The following is a 25,703-nucleotide window of genomic DNA, read 5'->3' as shown; positions in this document are numbered from 1 at the left end:
ACGTTACTTCTTTCTCACATAATTGACAGATGCCTCCCTTGCCAGCCAGGCTCATTGACGTCAATGGATTTGCTCGTTGCTCTACGCCCTATACGTGGCCAGGAGGCCGGACCAGACCTAGTTCCCTCCCCTTCCAGTCCGGTCATTGGACGAAACAAAGCCGCTGAGCCACAGGAACAAACCGCACGGCTCCTATTTGCCGCTTTGATGCCAACCTTTAGTGATTGACAGACAGCTCAAGGACACAAATTATTCGCAAATGAGGCTGGACGCACTCTCTCGTTGTACAGCTGCAGCTTTCTGCGAGAAACAAGAGCGTTACGCACGGCGCAGAGTGAAGTGAACGGACCAGGGATCTGCTGGTAAGCTTATTTCCAGTTTTATATTTGCACATGACTATCATGCGATTTATGTTTACTGCCTTCAGCACATACTGACAACAGCACGGCACAGTGCAACAATGCGTCATTGTATTGCCCTGGTCGGTTCAACTACCAGTGTTCTGAAGATGCATTCTCAGAAACTCACGGTACATTCACTAGTCAACTGCAAGCGATTGTTGTTCAACCTCAACACCGTCAGGAAACCCGGTACACGGTGGAAAAATTGAGAAGTAGGTGACGTTTGGTTAACCTACTTCTAAAACAAATGAGAAGCGGTCTGCAAATGCGTAAATATTTTTTCCTGTTTTGGAATAACATACACAAATGAGCGTAAAGGATGTCCTCAAATTACCCTTTATTGTTAGAGCTATGCACAGGAGCGAGGCAAAGCACGTTTATTCATTTATAAAGTGCACAAAGCATTTTACATTACAATGAAACATTTCATTTCCAGGACGTTGAAAACAAAGGTAAAAGCAGGACATTTGGTACAACCGTGGCAAAAGTCACTTAAAAAGCAAATATTAATAGCAAGAGGTAAAAGTAACACAAACAGAAATAATTGCATATAGAAAGTGAAAACAATGCTAAACTGTAGTGGAAGTCTTGGATTAAATATCAGCTACAATGGAAGTTTCCACTGATCCGAGGCTGAAAACTGAAGTCTGATTCAGCTTGTTTATTTCCATGAAACTCAGTGTAAACTTGGTCGAGATGGGCTGTGGGATTTGGATGCTTCATGAGTAAAATGAAGGCCTTGGTTGAGACCATTTATTGCTTAATAAACAAGTAACAGAACTTTAAAGCCCAGCTTTGAGTGCTTGTGTAATGTGCTTGACTTTCTTTTGGTGTTGGTCAGGATGAGCTGCAGCTGTCTGGGTTATTTGGGAATTCATTTCTAGGGAATCATTGACATGATACACACATCCTGCAGGAAATGGCAAAACAAAGGATATTAAAAGTGCAGACCAGAGCAGGCTATTTGTCAACTGATACAGGGGCAAGGAAACCCAGTGGAATGAAGCTTTCCTGAAGTAGAAACACAAGCAAATGTGGTAGTAAACAACATATGAAACAAAGCACTGGAGCTGTAAATTGTATTCATTTCAAATGGAAGTACTGTTGGTTGCCCCACGGTGGTGCAATAAATAACACTCTCCTCACCAAGAGAATATCCCAAATTGTCTGTGCTTGGGAGCCTTTCAGTGTCGAATTAGAATTTTCTCCCAGAGTGTGAGTGGTTCTCCACAGATTCTCTGGTTTCTTTCTACAGTTCAAAACCATACAGTTGAGGTTAATCAGTGACTCTGAAAATGTCCCCAAAGTTTGAATGTGTGTGTGATTATCTCTTTGTGTTTGTCCTGTTACGGATCGAGGATAAGAATGTAACCTGCCCTCTGGGATCGGTCCAGCCCCCCCATAACCCTGAATTATAAAAGATGGATGGACTGTATCATTCCTTAAAACTAAGTATTAGTTATTACAAACATTTTACTGAATTTATTTGTGTAAAATAATGTATTTTCAAAGCAGATTTCTTAGATAAACAATACAGTATTTAAAAAAAAAATCACACTATAGCTATTGTGTATATAAAGCAGAAGGGTTCTTTGTCAAACAATCAAACTTTTGGATACAAAAAAGCTGATCAAATGTTTGAATATTGTGTAAATTCTGGGTCTACTCATTTGCAGCCTTAAAATTGTTAAACAATGAATTACATGGAGTAAATTGTACTTTGGTATGACTATATTGCACACATGGAAAATGTACCCAAACTGGTATTTACTTACAATAATGTTTGTAATTCATTATTTCCACCTTTGCAGCTAAAACCTGTTCAGCCTGTCGTCGAAGATCATTCTAATGGCAAATAGTTCTCTTTTGTTTGAGGATATTTTATGAACCACTGACTGATATGCAGTCATGACCTTGGTCACTTCTAGTGCCGCTTAGGTCTTAGTGAAAAACATATGTGCGTAAAGCAAGATAAAGATGCCATCTGCAGTTTAATAGGCTTTAAAGCAAAGTTCGTCATCACTCGCTTGGTGAAGTAGGATTACAGAACCAAAGCAGACGTCTCACACCTGACCTCAGTGTTAAACTTTCTGTTTCCATGCTGTGTTGTTTATGTCAAATATAAAAGACAAATCTGAAGCGGCTGTTGGCTTATACTCTTAATTACAATTTTTTTTTTTTAATTCTCAACAGATTAAAGAGGGTGTATGCCACCTTTTCCCGTGTTTCCCTGGATGGATAACAGTCCTGCTTCCCCTTCCTCCTCCGTGATGGCGGGCCCGCCCTCACTGTGGCGGCTGGCCGACAGGAGGAGTAGGAAGGCCGGCTCGGGAAACATTTTTAGCAACGTGAATCTGTGGCAGCTCCAGCGACTGTTCAAGGCAGCGGGGGACGAGGATGCTGAGCAGAGGGCCCAGCTGGTTTGGGGCCACAGAGACGAGGCAGAACTGGCTCAGGCTTTAATCGGTCTGCGGGCCCGGAGTCACCGGAGAGGGCTGAGGGCCAATGGAAAAGATGCACTTGGTTCACATTGGCTGCGAGCCTTCAATCACCTCAGGTAAAATAAATGGGGGGGAAAAAAAGTTACTAACATCAATTGACAAAATTAAGCACGAGGACTTTATAATCTTTGAATCTTTGTCTTTCAGGATCGGGGAGGGCTCGGTGAGCAGCCAGGGGCCCGATCTCAGGGAGGAGAGTGATTCTGATGCAGGAGCACAGAGCAGTCCAGAGCCTCACAGACACACCTCAGTAGGGACAACGGGAAGAGCAACTTCAGCACTAAACGAGAGCCCGGGTCCTGCGGAGACCTCTGAGCGAACAGTCAGAAGCAGCTTAGGACTGAGGAGGCGAAGAGAAAGCAATCCAGAGAGATACCTCCACCGAATACTCCACTGACTGCACAGTCAGAACTCGGTGTGAGATGTTGTGGGCTCAGATAAGCTGGATCTCAGCTTCTGCAGTTTGAAGTAAAACTGTTGCTGTCACCCCCCCCCCCCCCCCAAAAAAAATCATCTTTTCTCTCTCACACTGACATGTCTGCACTCGCAAATACACTACAGGGATGCTGCACTGAGGTTTGTTGCTTCCAGCATGAAGCAGCGACAAGTTCAACGTCTCTCATGAAGATTATTACCTCTTACAAATTGCCTTATGTATTTTCCTCAACACACTGACAACATTAAACACACATCATAAAACGTCTGGATGTGTGTTAGTCTTTGTCAGTCATGTTGGTATTTTTATTTTTTTTGCATTGATCTTAACTTTTCTGAAACTGTTTTATGAAGTATCACAACTGTGACATTTCTCCAGAACATGAGGTCTGGATATATTTTCTTCAGTCGAATAGCATTATTCTTGTCATAATACCACCAGCAAATTTGCCAATATTACCAAACTCTGCAATGTTTCTTCCATAGAAACATTTGTTTTGTTCTTGTATTTGTTTTAATAATGTGAATTTTGTGTATTGTACTGAGCACATTTTACACACAGATGTTAACAGGAGTTGTACAGTACATGTACTGGGAAAGGCAATACTATAGTAGAAAAAAATAGATGCACAATAATCAGTGGCAAAATGCTCAGTGAACACAACATGTGTACTTTGGTTTTGAGGACATATTCCTTCAAGTAACATTCAGGCACAAACAATGTGATTTGAATAAAATCAATTGTTTGGATACTTCTCAGAAGGTTGTCAAAATTAGCTGTCCCTGTTCAAGTAATTAATATGTAAAACTGGAGATGGTTTTCATGATATTTTGCATGTCTGTGCCACAAAGTAAGGGATTTAAGTTAGAGAAAAACAACAAAATGATTCCACATAGATTTAAGCTCACAGTCTGAAAATGTAACGCTTCAGTAGGATTTTAGTGGGAGTGAATGACGAACACTGTATGGAGCACAGTCGCATGTTTTGAGTGAAAAGATCAATAGTTACGCACTGACCTGAACATGCCGTCTCATGTATGACTGCACACTGAATTTATCAACATTTCTATAGATATTTTGCACAACTAAAACCCATGTACTGTATGTGGTGTTGGATGATAAATGTGATGTGTATCAATCTTAAGATATTTTTCTTACTTTTGTATTTACACTCACTGGTTCAAAGTGTCACATTGAGATATTTTGATCTTTACCCACCTTGTCCCTGCTGTGTTTGTGCTGTTACACAATATTATAACTGGTAGGGGAGTGACTAATGTAAGTCACAAGTGTGACATTTTGGTCAAACAAACTGAAACCAACAAAGCAGATTGCCTCAAACGAATTGTTTTCATGCATGTACTTTTGAGAAGTACTTATTCATCAATATAGTTCGAGGTAGTTGTTAATGTCAGTTTAAGGAAGTCAAAGTGAATGAAATGACCACAGAAGCTCAAAAGATGCACAACTGGTTTTTGAAAATTATTTTAGTTGGTTTAAATGTATATATTTGAGTATAAAGCATACGTGTCACTGCCATTTCAAAGTGTGCTGCAATACAGTAGTTGAATCAGGACTCTTATCAACCAATCGTGAGAATATAAGACATTTCCCAAGGATGAAAAGTTATGACTTTAGAGAAGAGGCATTATTAATGTGATGTCCAGTCAATAAGCAGAGACAAGTGAAGATGGGACGACTGTGACAGTGGTTGGATTGTGAAGTGAAACCAGGTTGAATTTTGTATTCCATCATCCTGCAGGACAGAGTGATGATGGGGACCTGATGGTTTATATAATTGTAGGCCATAATAGTTAAATGCCAGAAGCACAGTGGTATTTAAAAGCAAGCCTCAGCAGACTGATTAGCTCAATGCTTGACCATCAAGAATAAAGAAAAGGAATTTCCACAGAGAGCGAAAGAGGGCATGGCGGAGCAGATCTAAAAATGTGAAAGGAGACAATGGTACGGATTCCTATTGGAACGAAAAGTGCAGAGAGAAAAGGCCTTTAATGGATTGTCTGTAAAGCTTCTTTTATTGGAAGTGAGTCACATTGTAAACCAAAGTGAGTTCAGGGCCTCACTGTGCCTGTTGACAATAAACTGCCCACTGCTTCTCTGAAAGACAAATGTTACATTCCTCAAAAAACTGGATCAAATGTTTTGACTGTTTAAAAGTGTACATTTTAGAATAAAGGAAAATGTATTTTATTTTGGTTTTGTTTCTTGTCTTTGTCTTAACATCACAGCTGGCGATCATCTATCAATCTCACTTCATCCATGTCAGGGTCACGGGGTGACGGAGGGTGATCAGTCAGTGTCCTGCACAGCTTGTCAGGCTGTTTCAGGGAAAACACAAAGAAGCAAGCCTCGCATACAATTTAATTTATGTGTATGGGCAATTTCAGAGTTTCAAATCAAACTCAAACGACTCTTGGAGGGAACCAGAGGGCCCAGACAAGACTCATGCATGTATAGGGAGAGTATTCAAACTCCTCACCGAAAGGCCCCAAGACCAAATTGGATATAGTCTCATTGTGAGACAAGAATGCACTGACGTGTGGCCATATCAGTGATGAAAGTGACCTAAAATGAATGAAATTGATGAAAACGGTACTGAATAACTTATTCTAATTTCACCACTTATTTGTATGCAGCATTACATAATTTCATATACAACAAATTTCAAAATGGACTGAGATAGTGTGAGCCCATAAAAGATCACAATAAGTGAGAGCCAGACTACATGGATGACTTCACATACATATTACATAAACGTTTCCTTTACAGTAAAACAGAGGAGCTTCATTTTCACTTTGCAATCCATCAATTCATCAACGTATTCCCGCCTAAACACTTGATTCTTGCGCCTTTGCTTTGTAATTGTCCTTAGAACACGTATTAGTCGAAGTAAGCAATGTTTCTTGGGATTCTAAACAAATATGTTACTGTATAGATAGATATACAAATAGATAGATATAGGTATCAACACATGATAGGTAAAAAATTATAAAATCAAAATTTAAATTAACAAAAGCGATTAGACAAAAATAAAACCTGAAGTCACTTCCAGAGCAGAATTTGAAACTGAAGGTGCATGGCAGTCTGTGTTTTGTAGTTTGTATAGTTTTGCAGCACTGCCCTCCAGTGGCTACCGGACTATCTCCCCTGCTGGTCGACTCGCAGTCACTAGATGGCACAAAAGGTTCCGTTTTGAGGAAGAAACATTGTGAGCCAGGGAATAAGTCATGCCGCTCACTCGTCTGACATATTTCTTGCAGAAAAACCTAAAATAACTGGTGCAACAACAAAAAAATGATTACAGAGATTAGATGGTGAAACTTTAACAGACTCCCTTAATTACATAAAAAGCTGTGAACTGATTCGGGGGTAATCCCCAGTTTGATGAACTCTTCACCTTGCACAGGACATTTTTTTATGTAGTGATAGATGGTCTGAGCTCTTTATAATCATGGTAAACATTGTGACTAAAACCAGGGTAAGAATGACGATAGAGCAGGTGAAGATCTGCTGTCAGATTCAATCATTCAGGGGTATACGCTTCAGCTGCATTGAAATGACCATATGTAGTGTATTTTCAGCAGAGTGAACAACTTTTCCAAATTTTACTTTAAAAAGTAGTTGAATTACTTCAACAAAAGAGAAGTAGTGACTTGGAAATGTATCTTGGTCCTTGTGCAATACTTTGAAATATCTCTCTTGTTTAGTATGTTTTGTACATAATTGTAGTATTCTGTATCTGGCATGAACAATCTCTATGGGCCAGAATTGGTAAAATCCACAGTTCATAACGAACTTACTTAAAGTAGTGAACCATTGCTTTGGAAATTCAGCATGTTTAGGCATGCTACTGTTTATTTATAGTTTCTTCATTGGTCAGCTGTACAGATAAATCATAATAAACTGACTCGCCTATGCTCTCTGTAACTGCTTCACATTGTCCCTCATCTTCCTTATTTATCAGTTTTGAATTATTTTGTTTCTGTACAGTGACCTTGGATGCCCTGGAAGGTGCTGTCAGATAAAATGTATTATTATTATTATTATTATTATTATTATTATTATTATTATTATTATTATTATTATTATTATTATTATTATTATAATGCGCAGAAACATTTGCATTTGGTATATGCTGGCATTTAAATATTGAAAACTCTACCAGAGTAGGAGAAAACCATTAATCATGCTGGCCTTGGTACTTCTTTGCTAATTATCATAATTCTGAACACACAATTGCATTGAATGGTAAACTCAATTTCTTTGTGGTGCATTGTTGCCTTTTAGGCAGCACGCATATCTTAGTATATCTTAGCACTTTTCTGAGTTATGTGCATGTAAATTAATATCTTCATGCTTCCAAAATTCTGAATCCAATTTAGTAGTTAATGAAAAATGACAGAATAAAGTGTAATGTTCTGAGGCCGTTCGTATATTATGTGTATTTCTGGCACACGTCCTGCAGCCCAGTTTGAACCACAGTTGGCAGAAATAATGGACTAGTGTTTGTTTACAGAGGTATTTATTATTTAACTGCTTAGAAACATAGATGGTGCTCTGAACTGTGTGGTTTCTCCTTTGTAGTACTCATAAACTGGGCTCATCCTGCTGCCCGTCCTCTAAACCAGTCATATGGATGTCATTGTGATGGACAACAATCCTTTACATGCTCATTCAGCACAAATTTCACACATGCTTGTGTAGTTTTTTATTCTAGAAATGTTTGTGTTGATGAGTCAAGACGTAGCCCGCTGAAGATGAAGAATAGAAGAGCGACAGCTTTTTGAGGAGGATAGGGAGCCCGTCTGATTTTCAAAGGGAATGAAAATAAACTTTTTCCACGTGTGTGTGTGCGTGTGTGTGTGTGTGTGTGTGTGTGTGTGTGTGTGTGTGTGTGTGTGTGTGTGTGTGTGTGTGTGTGTGTGATTGTTAAAAGAAATTGTACATACACACTTTGCTCAGAGTGGATCAGAGTGGAATCTGTATCCTGCTGCACTGCAATCAGACGACAGAATAGCAATTCGTAAAATGAAATACAATACATGCTCCTTGTGCTCTTATAATACACCCAAAATCACACACATGCACACACATATATTGTATGTATAGCGGCTTTGCCACATGCAGTGTCTTTGTTCATGGAAGAATCACACAACACTGCGGCACTGCACTCATTCTTATTCCTTCCTTTGAGTCACTGGGTGCCTTTGCTCTTATTCCCAGTACTGTAAAACTCACACTCTCAATTGTATCTAAATGTGAACAAGGCATTGCTTTCCTGCTCTCTTTCTGCCTTAAAAATGATTCAATAACAGTTTCCTGCTGAGTGAAAGACTGGCACCTTTTCAGTTTACTCAACCTAGAGGACCTCAGCAACTCTTGAAAGGAAAACTGGTTGACGGAAGTGGAAGAAAGATCCTTCTCATCAAACCAAGCAAAGGAAACTTAGTTGCACCTGCCTATTGTCTTTAATTTGTTGGTGAAGGTCAAAGTGCCTTTTTTTTTTTTTTTTTTTTTACATTGAAGGTTGGTTTATCTGGAGTCATTCTTTGATGGAAGAAATATGTACAACCAAAATTCACCCCAAATCCACATCATCCCCTCCAGTAGCCTGAATTCAAGATCTATTTAGATCAGGAGGTGTCGACATGATTCTCCATGATTCAGCCTCACTGCTTCATCTCAATATAATAGGTGGGTTCACATGGCACACGATTGTGTCGCTCCTTTATTCTTTGCCTTTTCACTGAACCCACCTCAGAGACACTATTGTTCTTTTGGTTACAGGGCTGCAGCGTTATTTTCAGACCACAGCAATTTGTATGTTGAACAACTTCCAAAACCAACCGACCGTAAATCCTGATTAGTTCATTTTGAGTGTGATAAGTGTGTGAAAATGTACAAAGTTTCAATCTGGCTGTGTGTGCAGATATGAAGATGGAATATTGTCTTTTCTTGCAATTATAATGTTAATACAAAACCCAGCAAGTTTTTAATGGGGTGCTGGCTATTTTAGAAGCCAATGACTTTTGATTTAAGTACATTTTAACCTGTACTCATTTGGCAGATTATGTCTTCACTACTGAGAAACTAAAGATGATATTAACTTACAAATATGGACAATGAAGGGTTGCATATGGTGATATGTATTCATCACTCTCCACTCTGTCTTCTGCAGACACCTCTGCACATACAGGGCATTTTTGAGGTCTACAGTACCAACCACTGGAGCATTGTGTGGCCCAAATATGTTACCATAACTTATGCAATTGCCTGCTGATTTTTCTCACACTCAACCATAATATACAATCTTTTTTGTCTCTGGGCATTTCCCCATTAGGGGTTGCCACAGTGGATCATATCCTTCCAATACCCTCTCTCTGCTTCCACACATCAGTGGTCTCCACGCCCTCTCTCTCTCTGTCTTTATAAACCTCCTTATTGGCCTTCCTCTTCCCCTCCTGCCTGGCAGCAACATCATCCCCAAGATCCTTTTCTGCACATAACAATCATCTCTCTTACATCCATGCCCAAAGCATCTCATACACGTCACTGTCACATTCCCAACATATGCACAGCAATGAATAAATCCACTGAAGGACTTGCTAGAAAGATTGGAAAGGTTTTTCATGCTTATCATGGATTATCTTTCAAAAGTGCTATCTTTAGAAACCATAGTGAGTAAATATATTAGGGTATACTTAATACGAATCACAAACTTTCAGACAATTGTCACGGGTTGAAACAGATGTAAATACTTATAGAGTGGTGTTCATATGTGTAATTTATAATTGTATTGAGCCTATAAGTCTGTAAATTGAAGACGGACCTTCTTTCACTTATTGCTTGAGCCCTATCACCTTCTTGTAGCAGTGACTGTGGCTCAGTTAGTAGAGCGGTCATCTTTCACTGGGAAAATTGCAGGTTTGATTTTCCATATCCCTCTGTCCACATGCTGAAGTGTCCTTGAGCAAGTCAGCGAACCCCAAACTGGTCCTAGTGGATGGATAGAGCGCCTTTCACGGTTTCAAGAAATTCTCTCTGGGAGTAATAAAGTATTTCTATTCTATTCTATTCTATTCTATTCTATTCTATTCTATTCTATTCTATTCTATTCTATTCTATACTAGATAATATTCAAACATTTTTAGCTTCAGTTTTTAGTGAGCATGTGGAAGACATGTGGCAGACGTCCCCTGAGTTATTTTAGCTCTTTGCATACTGCGATTCTTAATGTCTGTTTGTTTTTGTGACAATTTTGAGCCATTAAAAAAGTAAACCGACAACGGCAATATTATCAGTGCAGCTTTGCAAATTCAGTGCAAACTGCGTGAAGCAACATGGGAGGACAACAGGAGAAAGCTCTTATGTCCCACTGGTGTGGCACGCGTTGGCATCAGCCTATTCAGATATATGGTTTCAAGGTCTACTTTATTGTGATGTATAATAGCAGTGTGAGCACAAAAGGATCAGCCGGGTAAAGTGGGACTAATTTCATATTAACATGTACCACTGGGTTGGAAGTAAGAGGGAAAGCACATCTGAATAATTCAGTTCAAAACAGATGCTCAGAGCCATTGACAGTATTTGCAGAATAACCTTGAGTTAATGAAGAAAGTGGCATGCAGGCCCGCTCATATATCGCACATCCACGTATGCACACTCTGCTTTTGCTTGCACGCATGAAGCGACATGCATGAGTGCGCAGTCTTAAAATCATGCGGCTAATGCCCCTATACCATGCAAGAGAATTCGGTCCTCCTCAAGCTTTTGTTCAAGCTTCTGCTTTTGCCGGTCCTGGAGGGTGATATATGTTAAACACAAAACAGCAATGGACAGGAGAGGAGTTTGTTCAGCGACCTGAAGGAATTTTACTGAGTTTGTCATGCTTCAACACAGCCTCCGTGACTGGGTATATACGAATAAATCAGCTTCATTGCAGACTTTTAAAAAATTCAATCACACAAATCCACTAAATGTACCCACGAGTTAAAGCAGAACAGCTCTGCAGTGATATTGTCGGTGTCAAGCTCAAGGTTTTATCAGAGCGAGAAGTGCTGCTGAATAGAAATTGAAAATGTTTACAAGCAGATGCAAGTGATCTAGTCTGTGCGCCTCTTTTCTTCATGTAACATCTTGTTTTCAGAGACACTTCAGGTTCAGATAATCAGGACGTTTGCCAGGTTCTAATACGAGGGTGCAACGAGAGAACCCACATCTTTAATCTATTGAAGACCTCGAGTTTTATCTTTCTTCCACTCTTATTAGATCAAGAGCTTATTTTTAGTCGAGCCCATGTCAGCACAGACACACCACACGGACTACCAGCCACTGTCAACCTTTACCACTCCACCATTGAGAGGCTACCAAACTGCTGCTGTACAGTCTGGTTCAGCTACTGTACTCCAGAGGACAGGAAGGACCTGCAATGGATGCTGAGAGCAGCAGAGCGGGTGATTGGGCCCACACTACCTCCCCTCAGAGACATTTACACTCACGGACTTCAGAGGAAAGCCAAGGGAACTCACCAGACTCAAAAACAGCTTTTATCCCCAAGTTGTCAAATCTCTTCTTCCTCCACCCTGATTAATAATGCCACATACATACAAGTGCAACATTTGTGGTCAAGTGTACATTTTATGCTTAATTGTAATATCTATGGTTGTTTATTTTGGTCATATATATTTTCAAGATTGCTTTATATAATCTGTAGTCTAATGCTGCTAGTACACAGAGTGCCAAAGTGATTTTTATTGTGACGGTGATAATGAATAAAACTTATACCTTTCACCTAATAACATCAGTTTGAAATAAGTTTCTTACAGAGACATAAAATGTGTACATTTCATCAGCAAAGCATGAAAAATAATCATTCTCAACAATCCCCTATGTTCCATCCATCCACCCATCCATCCATCCATCCATCCATCCATCCATCCATCCATCCAAACAGCAGTACAAAGAAGCATGTGACTTCTTCGGGCTCTTCAGGAGGAAATCCCACTTTCTTTCTAATAAGTAGAGAGAAACATGGTTTGTCCAGCAGGGCCACGGCTGACCTCAGGTTCCCCTCCCCGTGGGATGTGCCCGCCAACTAAAACATCTTCCCAAACCAATAGAGCTGTGTCCACTCAGCGTGCTGGACTAGTGAGTTCCTGACTCTGTCATGATGAGCGAGGCCCAGCACCTGCAGAGAGAACTATTTTCAACTGAGTTCATCCACAATCTCATTGTTTCGGCCATGACTCAAAGTTCCTGACCATTGGTGAGGAGGGGATGTGGACTTGCTGGTAAACAGACTTCACAGCACAGCTCCTTCTTCACCACAATTCCCAGGTATACAAAATCTTGAGACATTATTATTATTTTTTTTTGATTGAACCCATTTTGGCCTTTGAAGCATTCTCATTCCTGGCAAATGCACCATTTGATAGCCCATGGCACAGCAAAGCAGGTACATCTGTGTAGGTCACACTTCAAACATTCCCATCCTGGTTGGCACATCAAAGTAATGCGTATACAAGGACAAACATTAAAGTTATATATATAGAAAAGGGAAAAAGAACAAAGAACAAAGATCAGTTGGCATTACTGTCATCCTATAATCCCTATAAAGATTACCCCCTAAGCTATAGCCACATAGATGTGCCGCTGAAAGACGCTTAAGGACAGGGACAAAGAGCGAGTGATATGAGGGCAAGCATATAAATATAAAACTGAAAATGCAAGAAGGCAGGTGAACCAGGAGGAGCTTATATCAGGGCCCTGAGTGCGGTTTCAGGGAATTTATTATGGTCTTTCTCCATTCTCTGCTGTGTTGGTGCTGATACACTGCTTATTTGCAAATTCAGCTGAGCACTACTGCTGCCGCCGTGAAAACATTTTATAAGCTCATCCTCCATCTCCAGCATCCACCTGTAGGCTCTGATCTGCAGATCCCCTGCAGGTTGTTTATACTTTCTCCACCGTTGAGCCTGCGTGGTGCTCGTTGAAAGCTGGAGTAATTGGGTTGGTACACAGTAGTCAATAAATGAATGCCAAACGGTACATGCGGTGTCTAACATTTTTGACTTGCCTACAACAGTTGGATCACCTGTATACGGTGCTGCAGAAATGACAGAAATGGCTAATTGATATAAATGCTGAGATAAATATGGCGACAAATCCTTGCTAAACTGTGCAAGCTCAAATAATATCCATGCATGATATATAAGGGAGCCAAGTGCAACTTAATCAGCTTGGTGTACATTTTTTGTTTTTGCAGCACTCTCGATATTTTGTCTCGCAAGGAGGCAAGCAGCTCTGAACACAGGACTTCTCTTTAGCTAGTGAAACTTTTATACCTATCCTGATGTTTTCCCAACAATAGCTGTGGAAACATTTTCATGTTATTTACTTGGGAGAAAACTCATTTTGGGATTGCCATTAAATAATGTATGAACTTTGCAGAAAAGTAGGAATAATAGTATATTCACAGCTGCCCTGAAGTTGCACTCGTCGCTCCCCTGTATTTGTGGGCGTGGATCTCATTTCCCCTCACTTGTTTTGTCAGGGATTTGCCACCATAGAAAAAGAATAACAGAGAATGCTGTTTGTCTTAATAAAACATTTGCTGTTTACTTTTACACATAAGCACAGGATTACCATTACACATTATGCTTTTGTACAAAGTATTGGTAATATATGATACCGGTGACTGTTTTATTTGCTTTACATGCTTCCGATTCAGCTGCTCTTTGAGATTCGTGTTTAATTAAACAATAAAATAACTTAAGTGTAAAGTTGATCCACAAAAAACATAGACTTTGCAAATCTGCTTAACATCAGTAAATAACCCTGGGGTGTAAAACATGCAGGCCGCGGGCGAAGATCAGTCTGGCAGCTGGTTTAGTTTGTAATGTACAAAAAAAGATAAATCACAAGATATAGTTTTCTGTTGTTGTTTTTTTCCCCCCAAGTATCAGACATAAAACGACATAGACACAGCTGCAGATGGCAGCAATTCCCATTGTAATCATACCTTAATGTCAAATGTGAAGTACTGTTAGCATAGAAACCGAATCATTGGGCTAAAATTGCAAAATGCTTTTTTCAAACAATAATCTGAGAAAAACTAAATAATTAAAGAACAGAATGTATTTAAAGTCAATGAACAAGCACAACTATAATGAAAGTGATAAAAAGCACTCATAAATTCGATACATTCTAACATCCATCCAGGTTTTGCTTTGTTGATTGTAAATTTGACTCCTGCATTAAAAAAAACCCTGTAAATATGACCATGTTGGTTTCAATGTGTAGCATCTAAGCAGACTGTGATCCATCCCTGAGAATACTGCAGATTATCCTCCTAAACAATATAGAATTCAATTAATAAGAGCATATAGGGAACATAGTAGCACTGAGCTTAATATGACCCCTGTGTAAGTTTACCTCTTAAAGAGCTCCTGGCAAAGTTGAGGTACCGGTATATGAGTCCCCGAATTAAATTCCACACTTGTACAGTTTGTGGCTACATATTCATGAAATGTGTGACAAACCTTCCACTAATTTCACAAATTATGAGGAGAGCTAAAGCTTTCCGTGTGGGTTTTACATAATGTGCTCAGCTTGCACTTGAAGGTATGGATGAAAAGAATAGACCGCTGTTACAAGGCTTCCACCAACACCTTTGAAGTTGGACTGTAGCTCCCAGGGAGGACGCGACAGAGGGCTAAAACGAATGAGACCTCTAATGGAAAAAGACCCCTGCAGCCAACTAAACCTCGTCGATTTGATGTGAGGACACAAAGAGTGTGTGTGGCAGATAAAAACCCTGCACACCTTCTCAGACGTTTCCTACCTCATCGCTTTGCATTCAGATTACTCTCTTCAAAAGGGGCTAATTCAAACGCTCAGGAACGCAAATAAGTCTGAACATGGTTCCCCGCAGGCACCGTCACTTCTGAAAAGAGAACTTCATTGAGGTTCAGTGTAGAAGACAAGTGGATACCCATTGTAAAGTAAGGGCTTAAAACAACAGAAAAGGATTGACGTTCACACAGTATAATATGGCCAGAATACGAAGTGTCTGACAGGTGAGAGCTTTAACTGAAGTGCACAGCCTGCTGTTGGCCGCTGTTTTAAAGCTATCAGGTTGAAAGGTTTAGAAAATCAAGGGGAATGAAATGCGGCCATATCTTGATTCATCCCGTCTCACCTTTGATGAGATCTGTTTAATGTGACAGATCTCTGCTGTGTTTCCATCTGTTGTGGTACTTTGAGATGGTCCTAATGGGTTTGTGCATTAATCAAGGTGATTACTTTACAGTACCGTTCTGTAGCGCTCAGTCAGCTGCATCACATTTCAGACCTTGTGCAGGAGGATTTGTTCAGTGTGTGTGTGTGTGTGTGTGTGTGTGTGTGTGTGTGTGTGTGGGGGGGGGGGGGGGGGGGGGTGTTGTCAGCTTACAGTGCTTTTAAGGTTGGCGGATTTTCACCATCAGATCCTCTCATCTCTGTTCACTTTAGCCCTGAAGAGGTTTTCAGCATTTATTAGAGTTTACTGTGGAAAAAGTGAAAAAGTCTCTATATTTTGTTCAGAGCAACTCAAGCATGAACTAACCACCCCTGCTCCACCCCCAACCCCCCAACCCCCACCACCACCCCCATCCCAAACAGGGACAGAATTTCATTTTGCTTCTGAAAAGTAATAAGAATTTCCAATTTTGGAAATGCAGCCACATTTCATTTAGTCTGTCAACTCTCCAAAGATAACCTTTATGATGGCTATTGAATGTTTTTGAATTGCTCCGTGAAAACACAATAGTGTGCGACTGATGGCCTCTTTCACAGAAGAATGAGTCGGCGGCTGATGAGCGGGAACACAATTACTGAAACAGCGTGTTGTGGTGGTGAGCTTATGGCGAGTTTACTTTGGACTTGCTGATTTTCACAACTAACATCTCAAACAAGAAAAGAACCTCAATTCAAGTGAATGAAGTCTTTGTGGTCTTAAACAGACTAAACAATTGTAGCACATAATTATAAACCGAAAGCACAATGGCTGATTGAGTCGCTGCCTTTGTGTTCACAAGGACTTGCATAATTCAAGTCCAATGGCAGTCTGCAGGGAGTTTCGCCATCCCAGAGAAGAAAAAAAATGTCTGTGGGAAGGAGAGCCGCTCGGCATGCTCACCCACAAACAGTCGCTCTTCATGTTGGAGGAAGTTTCTGTCAGCACTGCTGTGCTGTGTGAATAAATACTGATGCTGAACTCTTTAACTCAGTGTGGGGCTTCCCCACATCTGAATAGACGAGCCAAAGTACTTATAAGAATATTTATAACATTGACTGTAGAGTTTTTATCTGTGCTTTGTCATAAAGGATTGTTTCTTTTTCTTAATCCATATTTGATCAAAATGATATGTGCATGAAATTAATTGTCCATTTTGTTTGATTTGTGTTTCAGCTTTATTTCTTTTGCAGATTATCTGGAAGTTTTACTTCCTTCCATCCATCTTCAATACCATTTTATCCACTTCATGTTGGTGCTTCACATTTGCATTGCCTCTAACTCTGGGTGAAGGTAGGGTATGTGCTGGATCATTCACACGTTTTCCTATTCACACAGACATTATATGACCTGTACACGAATACATAGAATGTCATTGTTTTGAGAAAGTGGAAGTGATTGAAATGGTGGATGATTACCTCTGTACTTAAAATATTTAGAAATGTGGTAGAAACTGCACATTTCCAACATTCTTCCATAAACTACTGTCTCTTTTTTTTTAATCTGTTTGTAGGTTTACTGTCAGCTTAATTAAAGCATGAGATGTCATTGTCTTTAGTTCATAATTGAGCAATAAATGTGATCACAGTATTTTCCATGAATTCTATACATGCACTTTAAACACTTTTTTTAAAAAGTTAAAAATGCATTTATCTCAACAAACCTAATTTCTGGGCCTGACACTGTCCCTTTGATTTTTTTTTGCATTCTATCTTTTTAAACAGACAGTGAGGAGAGTGAACAAGGCGAGAAAGAATGTTGACTTGCTGTTCAGCTGCAACATATTAAATAAAACGTTAGTTTTTCTTCAAATGTCACGATTAAGATGGTGTGGTCTATACTCTTCTTTAGCATCCTGCTGGTGACACACTGTCTGCCCTGATCATTAGTGTAAAGTACAAAGCAAGTTTGTTTACTTCTCTCCCCCCCTCTCCTCCTGCTGCTGCTCAGTGGGCCATCTGCTTCCAGCCCAACTGCGATCAGGTTTATGCATTCAATAATCTTCTGCCAAACACAAAAATTCACCATAAGCGAGTAACTGAAATGTTGGGAGAGGAAACTCATTAAATTCCATTTAAACTTTGTAAACTAGTTTACAAATGGCTACATCATTAGGCTCCTCAGGTGCTTATTGACCAGGTGGAGTCCCACAGGGACGATGGAGGAGCAGCCACTGTGAACGGCAGGGTGTCCTTTCATTAATCCTCATTTAATGAGTTTATCTTTTAGGAGTGTAATGTTTACACAGAAAACTCACAATGGCTCCTGATTGAGAAATTGCTTTTTAAATAAGATTTAAAAAAGATTTATTCCTCTCAAAATGTAGCTTTACAAAATTGTTTGTATATCTTGTGTTCTGTCTGAATTCCTCATGCTGACTTTATGTTCTTTGCTTTTAACGTACAGTATATTATTGACTTGTTTTGTGTAGCCCCTGATGTGTTTTATGACTTTATTAATACAGTGTGCTGTGCTTTTTAAACTTTAATAAATAATAAATCAAGCACAGCAATCCTGCTGACTATAAGGAATTTCAGCAATATTGATATTTGCCCTCGTCTGCAGTTGTTCGTAAAAAACAAACAAAAAAAAACCTTCTGAGAAAACACAAAAAAATGCTTTTAATGATTTTGATGGCAAATGGAGACATGGTGATACCCCCATGTATTTCAGTTGACTGATCAGCACGAGCTGATCTTGCTGGCTCATAATTATTGTCTGAAAAATCTGTTAATGAATTCATCTTTTAATAACTTCATTCCCATCCATCTTCTATATCACTTCATTAAACTTATGGTCACGTGAGGCTGCGGCTGATCTGAGAGGTCACGAGCACAAATCCTCACTGTGAGCCAATAGAGCTCATCATTACACCATCATGTGGCCCCAAAATAGGAATTTGATTTCAGTGAGTAATATGCAAATATAAGGTACGCTGTCCATCAATACATCCCTTCATGTATTTCCTTTTTGACACCTAACAAATTGATAAAATGTGCGTTGCTCTGGTGAGAAAAACTGCACAAAAATACAGACAGAAATAGGGTCATTTTACCAAAGCAAGCATTAAAAACTGTTTCAAGTGCACCAAACGCAAGAAGTCCCAGGCAACACACACGAAAGCAGTGTGATTCAAAGTGTGCAGTTCTTAAATGGTTAGTTAGATGGTTTTACTTTTAAATATCTGAGTGTTTACATATAGTCTATAACTGTTACTCTTCTGGTTTTCCATTAAGCCTTATCTTATGATTTGAATTTCTCTCAATTCTACTTGAATGAATCAAGGCCATGATGAAAGCCTTCTGGTGCTTTAGGGAGTAAGTATTGTAACTTTCAGCATTTAGTAGTCATTCCGAACATAAAATATGCTTTTCGAAAACATGTTTGAGAAGAGATATTTTTTGCTGAAGGAGGCTGGAAGTAGAAGCGATTCTTCAACAAAGCAGCCAAAGCTTTATTTTTCTTCTTTTTTTCTCAATTGGAAATCACCTGCACAGAATTTCATCCAGGAAACCAAGTGTGCAGCCTCTCTCCTCCTCTTCCTTCTCCTCCTCCTCCTCCAGCCTACACTGATGTGATGAGACAGTGAATATGGATGAGTTTGTTGCTTCCCCTCAACAGTTTCTGGAGGTTTGGGTTGAGCGTTGGGCCCCCGAAGCGCTCTGGCAGCTACTCTTTTCATGCGTCTTCTGTTCACTCTTCAATTATTCAGTCTGGCTTCACGCTGGAGATGGCAACAACAGGCCGAGAGGATGGAAACCAGGAGGCAGGGTGCATGTTTTGGCTATTTTAGTCCTTCAGGTGCTGATGAGAAAAGTGCGGGTGAAAGGTCGAGGAAGCGTGACAGTAATTGGGGTGTCGGTTGGCTTCAGAAGAAAAACTTTTTTTCTTTTTCCTCTCCGACTTCTGATTCTCTCGCTCTGTGCTCATTCTCAATGGCAATGCAGTGAGAAGCTCGGTGCACCTGAGAGCTAAATGAATAATAATGCTGTGACTAAATATGGCACTTTGATGACTTGTGCTATTTATGTTAGCGGAGACTAATAACTTCCTCCAGTTTAGTTTACCTTGGGTAAAGATTCACTCTTGTACTTTTGTCAATGGATGTTTAAAATCAAATTTTCTCCAGTTTAAGATGGTATAATACATCTTACACCCAATGTGAAACAGTTGTGGCATATCAACAGAGTTGAAAAAGTAATGATCTTCCAACCCCGACAGGGAGTCCTCACCGGTGACCCCGAAAAGCAGCAAAAGGGCAATCAATGTTATATTTACACCAAGTACACAAGAAAGTGCTTCACAAGTCCCCTCCAAGTAATGCTGTATTTTGGGACAAAGCCAAAACACAGGTATTAAATTGACTTCCAGGATTCTAATTATGCCAGAAAATTAGCTTTAAATGGATCTTTCACAATCATGGCTCATGTGGACAACACCAGCGATACGATTCCTCCCATTTTCCCAAATGCACACCCCTTTTCTCACAAAGTCGCACATTGTGTCACCCCCCCCCCCCCCCCCCCAACCCAGCGGGAAGTTTTATTTAACCATGAGGTTTAATTTCAGGTAGGAGAGCGGTGATGCCGAAGCGAGAGATGAGGATGTTGCACAAACCAGCAGGAGGACATTGAAGATGAATTAAATCTCTGGGGTTTCGGGAAGTTTAGCCAGAAATCTCAATGTACCCCTGTCTGGGTCGTTGCTCTAATGTCACTGTGTGATGGACGACAGGAAAGCGTCTCCACAAGTCTTCAAACAAACATCAACACTTACATATTTTGCTTGTTCGCTCTCTTGCAGGAGCGCTTTATTCAGCCGTAGTTGAACTCAAACTCACAACACTCACCAAAAAAAGCCCATTATTGATTATGCCATTATCAACACAATGAGGAGAAGGTACATTTATGTGACGAAATACCCATCAGTTGGTGAGTGGGAACACATCAACAGAGACTGAAAAGAAGAATAAGAATGATTTATACTGCTGTGACCTTCGGAATCTAAACAAGTCTTTGTTATTATAACTGTGCACAAAATGCCCTATTATTCATAGAAATGTATTATAATTATATCTGTTCTTGGTTTGTTAGAGAACAATGCATTGTATGATGATTTCTTAAAAAAAAAAAATACACTTGCATACTGTGTATATCCTACAATATAAACCTCTTACACGGTTGAAAACATTGTAAGATTCTGGCTGTATTGTTAGAAGATGTAATTCTTCTACTGTCTCATGCATAGTCTCGACTATTTCTATGCAGCTTCAGGTTGCAGGGGGCCTGAGATGATCCCAGCTGGACAAGCCAGTCCATCGCAACACCAGTCTCACTCACACAGTCAGACACTCCTCGCATATATATAATTGAGAAGAAAAGAAATCAGATGGGAAAAGAATGCATTTGGAGAAAATGTGAACTCTATGCAGAAAGGCAATCACTTTAACCAAGGTCATCAGCAACGACTCTGTCACCATGGCCCTTCTTCTTCATGACTACTCCAGTTTCCAAACAAACTCTGGTAGGATAGATGCTCCTTCACATAATGAAATTATTAAAACACTTATATTAGTTTGTATGTTGATAAGTGTTCTCTAATTATAATCATGCAGCTATTATGTAAGTTTAATGCTCATAAGCTAGTGGAGCTCTGCTTGAATGAGTAAAAGACTGTTGTGGAGAAATGTATATATATGTTAGCAGTACTACCACAACTATTTCATCTTTGGTGGCACTAATCTGCATGTGGTTTATTTCACAGGAAAAAAAACGAAGATTTGCAATTAAAAAAAGTTAGCTACAGCTTGTTGAGGAGAAAAAGTAGGTGTGCAGCAAAAAAAAAAGTGCTTATTCAAAGAAAACAAGCATTTAGAGCTCATTATACTGATATTCAGTATTTCTTTTCCAAATAGTTTGAATAATCAGGTTCCTGAAGTCTCAAACCTTGGCAGAGCTGAGGTGGTGGTTTCCACCACCACCCATTGCATTACAGTTGCCTCATACCCTTATTACTTTTTCCTGAACATGCTGTATGTGAAAAGTCAGCACAACCACTCGTGCTCTCTTATTTACTTCCTCCGTCCTCATCCTGGCTCACGCTTTCATCCATCTCTCCGTCCTTCTGACTGCATCTCCGTGTCTCTCTGTCAGATGGATGATTGGCAGTTTTCAACTTTCACGTAATTGCGTCATAATTTACCACACTCACACGTTTGACTGCGAAGCTTGTAATAAATGTTGGAGGTGGGCGTTTGTCCATCTGCCAGCTTGTTTTACTCCTATGCCGTCATTTAAAGCAGTGTTGAGACCGTCACCTGTTTTTTTTTTTTTTTTATTAGTCTCAGAATAAGTCCTTTTTAAGATAAGCCTTTTTGGTTTTATTACATCATTTCAGTCATTATCGTCCAAGAATATGGTAACTATTTTAGTCTCTTTTTAGTAAGGAAAAAGAGCTTTTAGATTTCAAAGAAAACATCCAGACTGGGAAAATGTTCTGGTTTAATTTTCACCCAAATATTTGTATCAGTCACACTGATTACAAAAAAAATGTTTTGTTTAGTCATGTCTTCATCCAGGGAAAAGATTTGTATTAACGTCTCAATTTTCTTTTAAACAAATTTCAACACTAAATTAAAACAGCCATGCTTGACTTCTTTTTATATAATTTTGGTAGTTAAATTGGTTTTTGACCTTTTCAGGATGAAAAAATATACAAAATGCGATACTACATGTTTTTCACAGATTTTTGCTCAGCAGTTCATTATTTTCAATACATGTACTTGCATATGCTAGACATTTTAATTAATACAAACGAACAAATGTGACTTCTTGACTTAAAACACACCAAATAATATGATGGTTGAATGGAGATATAATGTTTCAGTGTTTTTTTGATTTTCGTTGTTTGTTTATTGAAATCATAAACAGAAAAGTATTTTACAAATTGGTGTAATATACTCAGGATGTAACCAGACCAAACCAATCATCTCTTAGAGGCTTGTTATATTAAGTAGAGTAAAAAACAAACCTCAAGTCAAACAAAGGCCTTCAAAAAAAGGCTTTTTGAGTAAAAGTGCTACTGGATGTTTTATGCGGTTCTGAGATTATCCCTGTTCCTGCTGTGGAGGTGACTTTTAGGCCTGCAGCTCCTTGTGGCCGTTACCGCTGGCTTGTCCTTGTGTCGTGCAGCTGGACTCGTCCTCCCCGTCGTCATCAGCAGAACAGAGGGCCGTGGTAAATGTGACGGCCGCTGTTTTCCCTTTAACTCAATGCCATCAGATCAAATATGACATGCACAGCGTTGCTACGCCAGATCTGAACTGGCTTCTCACTTCACACCAATCTGCACGGCCTCGTCACAGGGCAAATGCTGCTGTCTCCTCCAGCAGCGGCGTGACACACAAACACACAAACAACATCCCCACTCAACACACACCAAATGCTAAATGGCCCATTCGTTTGCAGTGCAAGTATGATTCATCTCTGAGTGTCAGTCAGATTTCCCTGCGGACTCATCTCTTATATGTCGTCCTGAACCACCTCAAACTCTCCTCTGTCCCTCTGTGATAGCCATGTTCTCTACTCTTTGTTTTATTTTTCAATATCGTTTTCACAGTGTACTTTTTACTTTGGTGTTTCTTGATGTATTCTTGATTATACTTCAATGTATGTTTTATTGGGACAAATCGTAATTATGTTTCACCTTTCAGTTAAGTTTTCTTTACAACCCACAGTAATTAGTAGACTGTCAAGATGAAGTAACTGCCAAGTCATACTCATAACATATTGTACTTGTTGACACTAACACCTCACATCAGTGACAGTCACAAGAAATAATTATACCCAGGCACTCTCTGGGCAACTAAGGCACAAGTGAGGGACTTTTGGGGTCCTTGGAGCACACTTCCTCCTTCAGATCAAAATGTTTGTGCCATGTGGGGATGACTGATGGAGAGATCACTGCAGGTTCGTAAAGGTTGGAAAAGGTTGTGATATTAGTATGCGTGTGTGTTTTGTGTGTATACACACATGCACTCTTGAGTTGCATTTTATTTTCTGAAAGGGCCTATGTAATTTAAGATGGACTGATCAGGAAGGGTTGTTGGGTGTGCATGCTATTGTGTGATTTATATTTTCCTCAACAAATGAGATGGATGGATGGAGGACTTTTTGATTGCTTTGGAATCCCAAACACATTTTTAAATCCAAAATTCTTCTGGAAGTCAGAGGCCATTCAAAAGTGTCCAATAAATGAAAATGTTGTGTTTCTGTGACTGAAAAACGGGAAGAACAAAAATGAGCTGTTTTTCTAAAACTTTTGCACACCTCAGATTCTCCGTCTGTGTCCAAGTGTGCAGCAGATTTGAAGTTGGTTGGTTCTCACTGTGAATATAAGTCACATACTGACACTATTTTTGTTTCATTTTAATTTTTATAACGTGTTTGGACTGACGCTTTGTGAGGTTGCTCTGGAAAACTCCTTGAAATTGCATTTGGAGAAAGTTGTCAGCGAATCACCATATTCAACCCGTAATATATTTAAAGCGTGTTGGCGGTAATTGGTTTGCTCCTGTTTCATTCACCTCTGGTACCCCTCATTCATTCTAAATGAAAGGGCACCCGATGGAGGGGCAGTTCATGCCTCATAGTTTTATTAACTCATAAATCTCCAGCTGTGTACAGCAGATGATAATGAGCTTATTCACTGTTGAAATTGTGTGATGATGAATTTAATTTGTTTTTCTCCTCTTTAGAATTCTCTTTTCACAGAAGACATTTTCAGTGTTTCATATGAGAAACAGCAAAGATCTGAATGTATTTGGAGCCCAAGAGGTTCAGCCTGTGAACCTATGTTGATCCACACAGAGGTAAACAGAATGCAACCACAATATATTTGTCACTGATTAGACCTGCACTTTCCATGAAAGCCAAACACTGTACTGTACTGTACACGCTGTATAGGTCAAGTTGTCTGCTCTGGAGTTATCATGATTTAAAAAAATTAAATAGGGCAAATCAGAATAGATGGTCTTGCATTTACAATATTAAAAACTTGATGATAATAAATAACCCAGACTCAAAACAAGGTCAAATCCCACCACTTTCTCCATGTGGTGTATTAGTTTATATTCCATATATTGATATAAGGTGTAGAGCTTGTTAAGAGCACAATATTTATGTTGACTGACAGTTCTATTGATGCACAGCATAAAGTATATGTGTGTTTGTTTATTAAACACCAAGTAGATGTTATCATATACGTATCCTTATTATTTGCTTAATTCGAAGAACTAACGACAATTGAATGAATGAAATGAAATCTGACTGTATATATTGAGTCATTTCATACTGGTATAGTTATTTTGGGGGAGAAAAATACTTAGCCATGGTATTTCCTTTTTTAAATGGCCCTTTTTGAAGCCTTCTTACTTAGCAATGACCCTCAATAGCATCAACATCACCCAGACTGTCAACCAACAGCAGTGCACCAATAAAGACAAAATAGTTATAGTTGAAAATGACGTGACAAATAGGAAGCAAAATGAGAGTGACAGCATATACTTTGAAGAAGGGTTGAGATGAGATATTAATACAACCAACCTGTGGAGCTGAATAATGCAAAACTCTGATAGTGGTAGCTGCAAGTAAAGATGCAGAAACAGAGCTAATGATTTGATTGAGACAAGATTCTGTTTCTGTTTGGGTGTATTACTGTATTTGTGTGTGTGTGTGTGTGTGTGTGTGTGTGTGTGTGTGTGTTTTTTAGCATTGACAAAATATGTTTGTCTCATAAAGTTTGTGTTGTAAAAACATTATTATCCTGAATATAGATCGCATGTGTCAAGTGTGCTCGAGGCGAGGCAGAAATATAAGGCAGATGCACTTAGAATTGAATTAAACTATTTTGTAATGAAGATTACAGCCAGATGAACAGTGACTCATTCGCTGATGAGTCGAGATGGATTATCACAATGACGGCTACGTCAATTCCTATATTTATGATAAATAATGCCAAAACATGAAAATGCATGAGTTCCTTGACACACTCTGAAATAGTTTACACTGTAG

At 39.4% G+C, this 25,703-nt stretch overlaps 1 protein-coding gene across 1 annotated transcript; it reads left to right on the top strand.

The window, feature by feature from the left end:
- The first annotated feature begins 89 nt into the window (after window positions 1-89).
- avpi1 (arginine vasopressin induced 1) lies at window positions 90-5,529 on the top strand. The gene is made up of 3 exons (XM_080507766.1): window positions 90-362; window positions 2,595-2,958; window positions 3,050-5,529. The coding sequence occupies exons 2-3, from the start codon at window positions 2,609-2,611 to the stop codon at window positions 3,297-3,299; spliced, it is 600 nt and encodes a 199-aa protein (XP_080363892.1). The 5' UTR covers window positions 90-362; window positions 2,595-2,608; the 3' UTR covers window positions 3,300-5,529.
- Window positions 5,530-25,703: the final 20,174 nt, after the last annotated feature.

The sequence above is a fragment of the Blennius ocellaris genome (genome assembly GCF_963422515.1).
Source record: "Blennius ocellaris genome assembly, chromosome: 13".
Classification (NCBI taxonomy): Eukaryota; Metazoa; Chordata; class Actinopteri; order Blenniiformes; family Blenniidae; genus Blennius; species Blennius ocellaris.
Note: the sequence above shows the minus strand (reverse complement) of the source record. Positions and strands in the feature narration are given on the sequence as shown.

Excerpts from the sequence above, each read along its gene's own strand:
- avpi1 (XM_080507766.1), top strand. The coding sequence starts at position 2,609 with ATGCCACCTTTTCCCGTGTTTCCCTGGATGGATAACAGTCCTGCTTCC. Across the intron at positions 2,959-3,049 it reads CGAGCCTTCAATCACCTCAG|GATCGGGGAGGGCTCGGTGA; the intron begins GTAAAATAAATG and ends TTTGTCTTTCAG.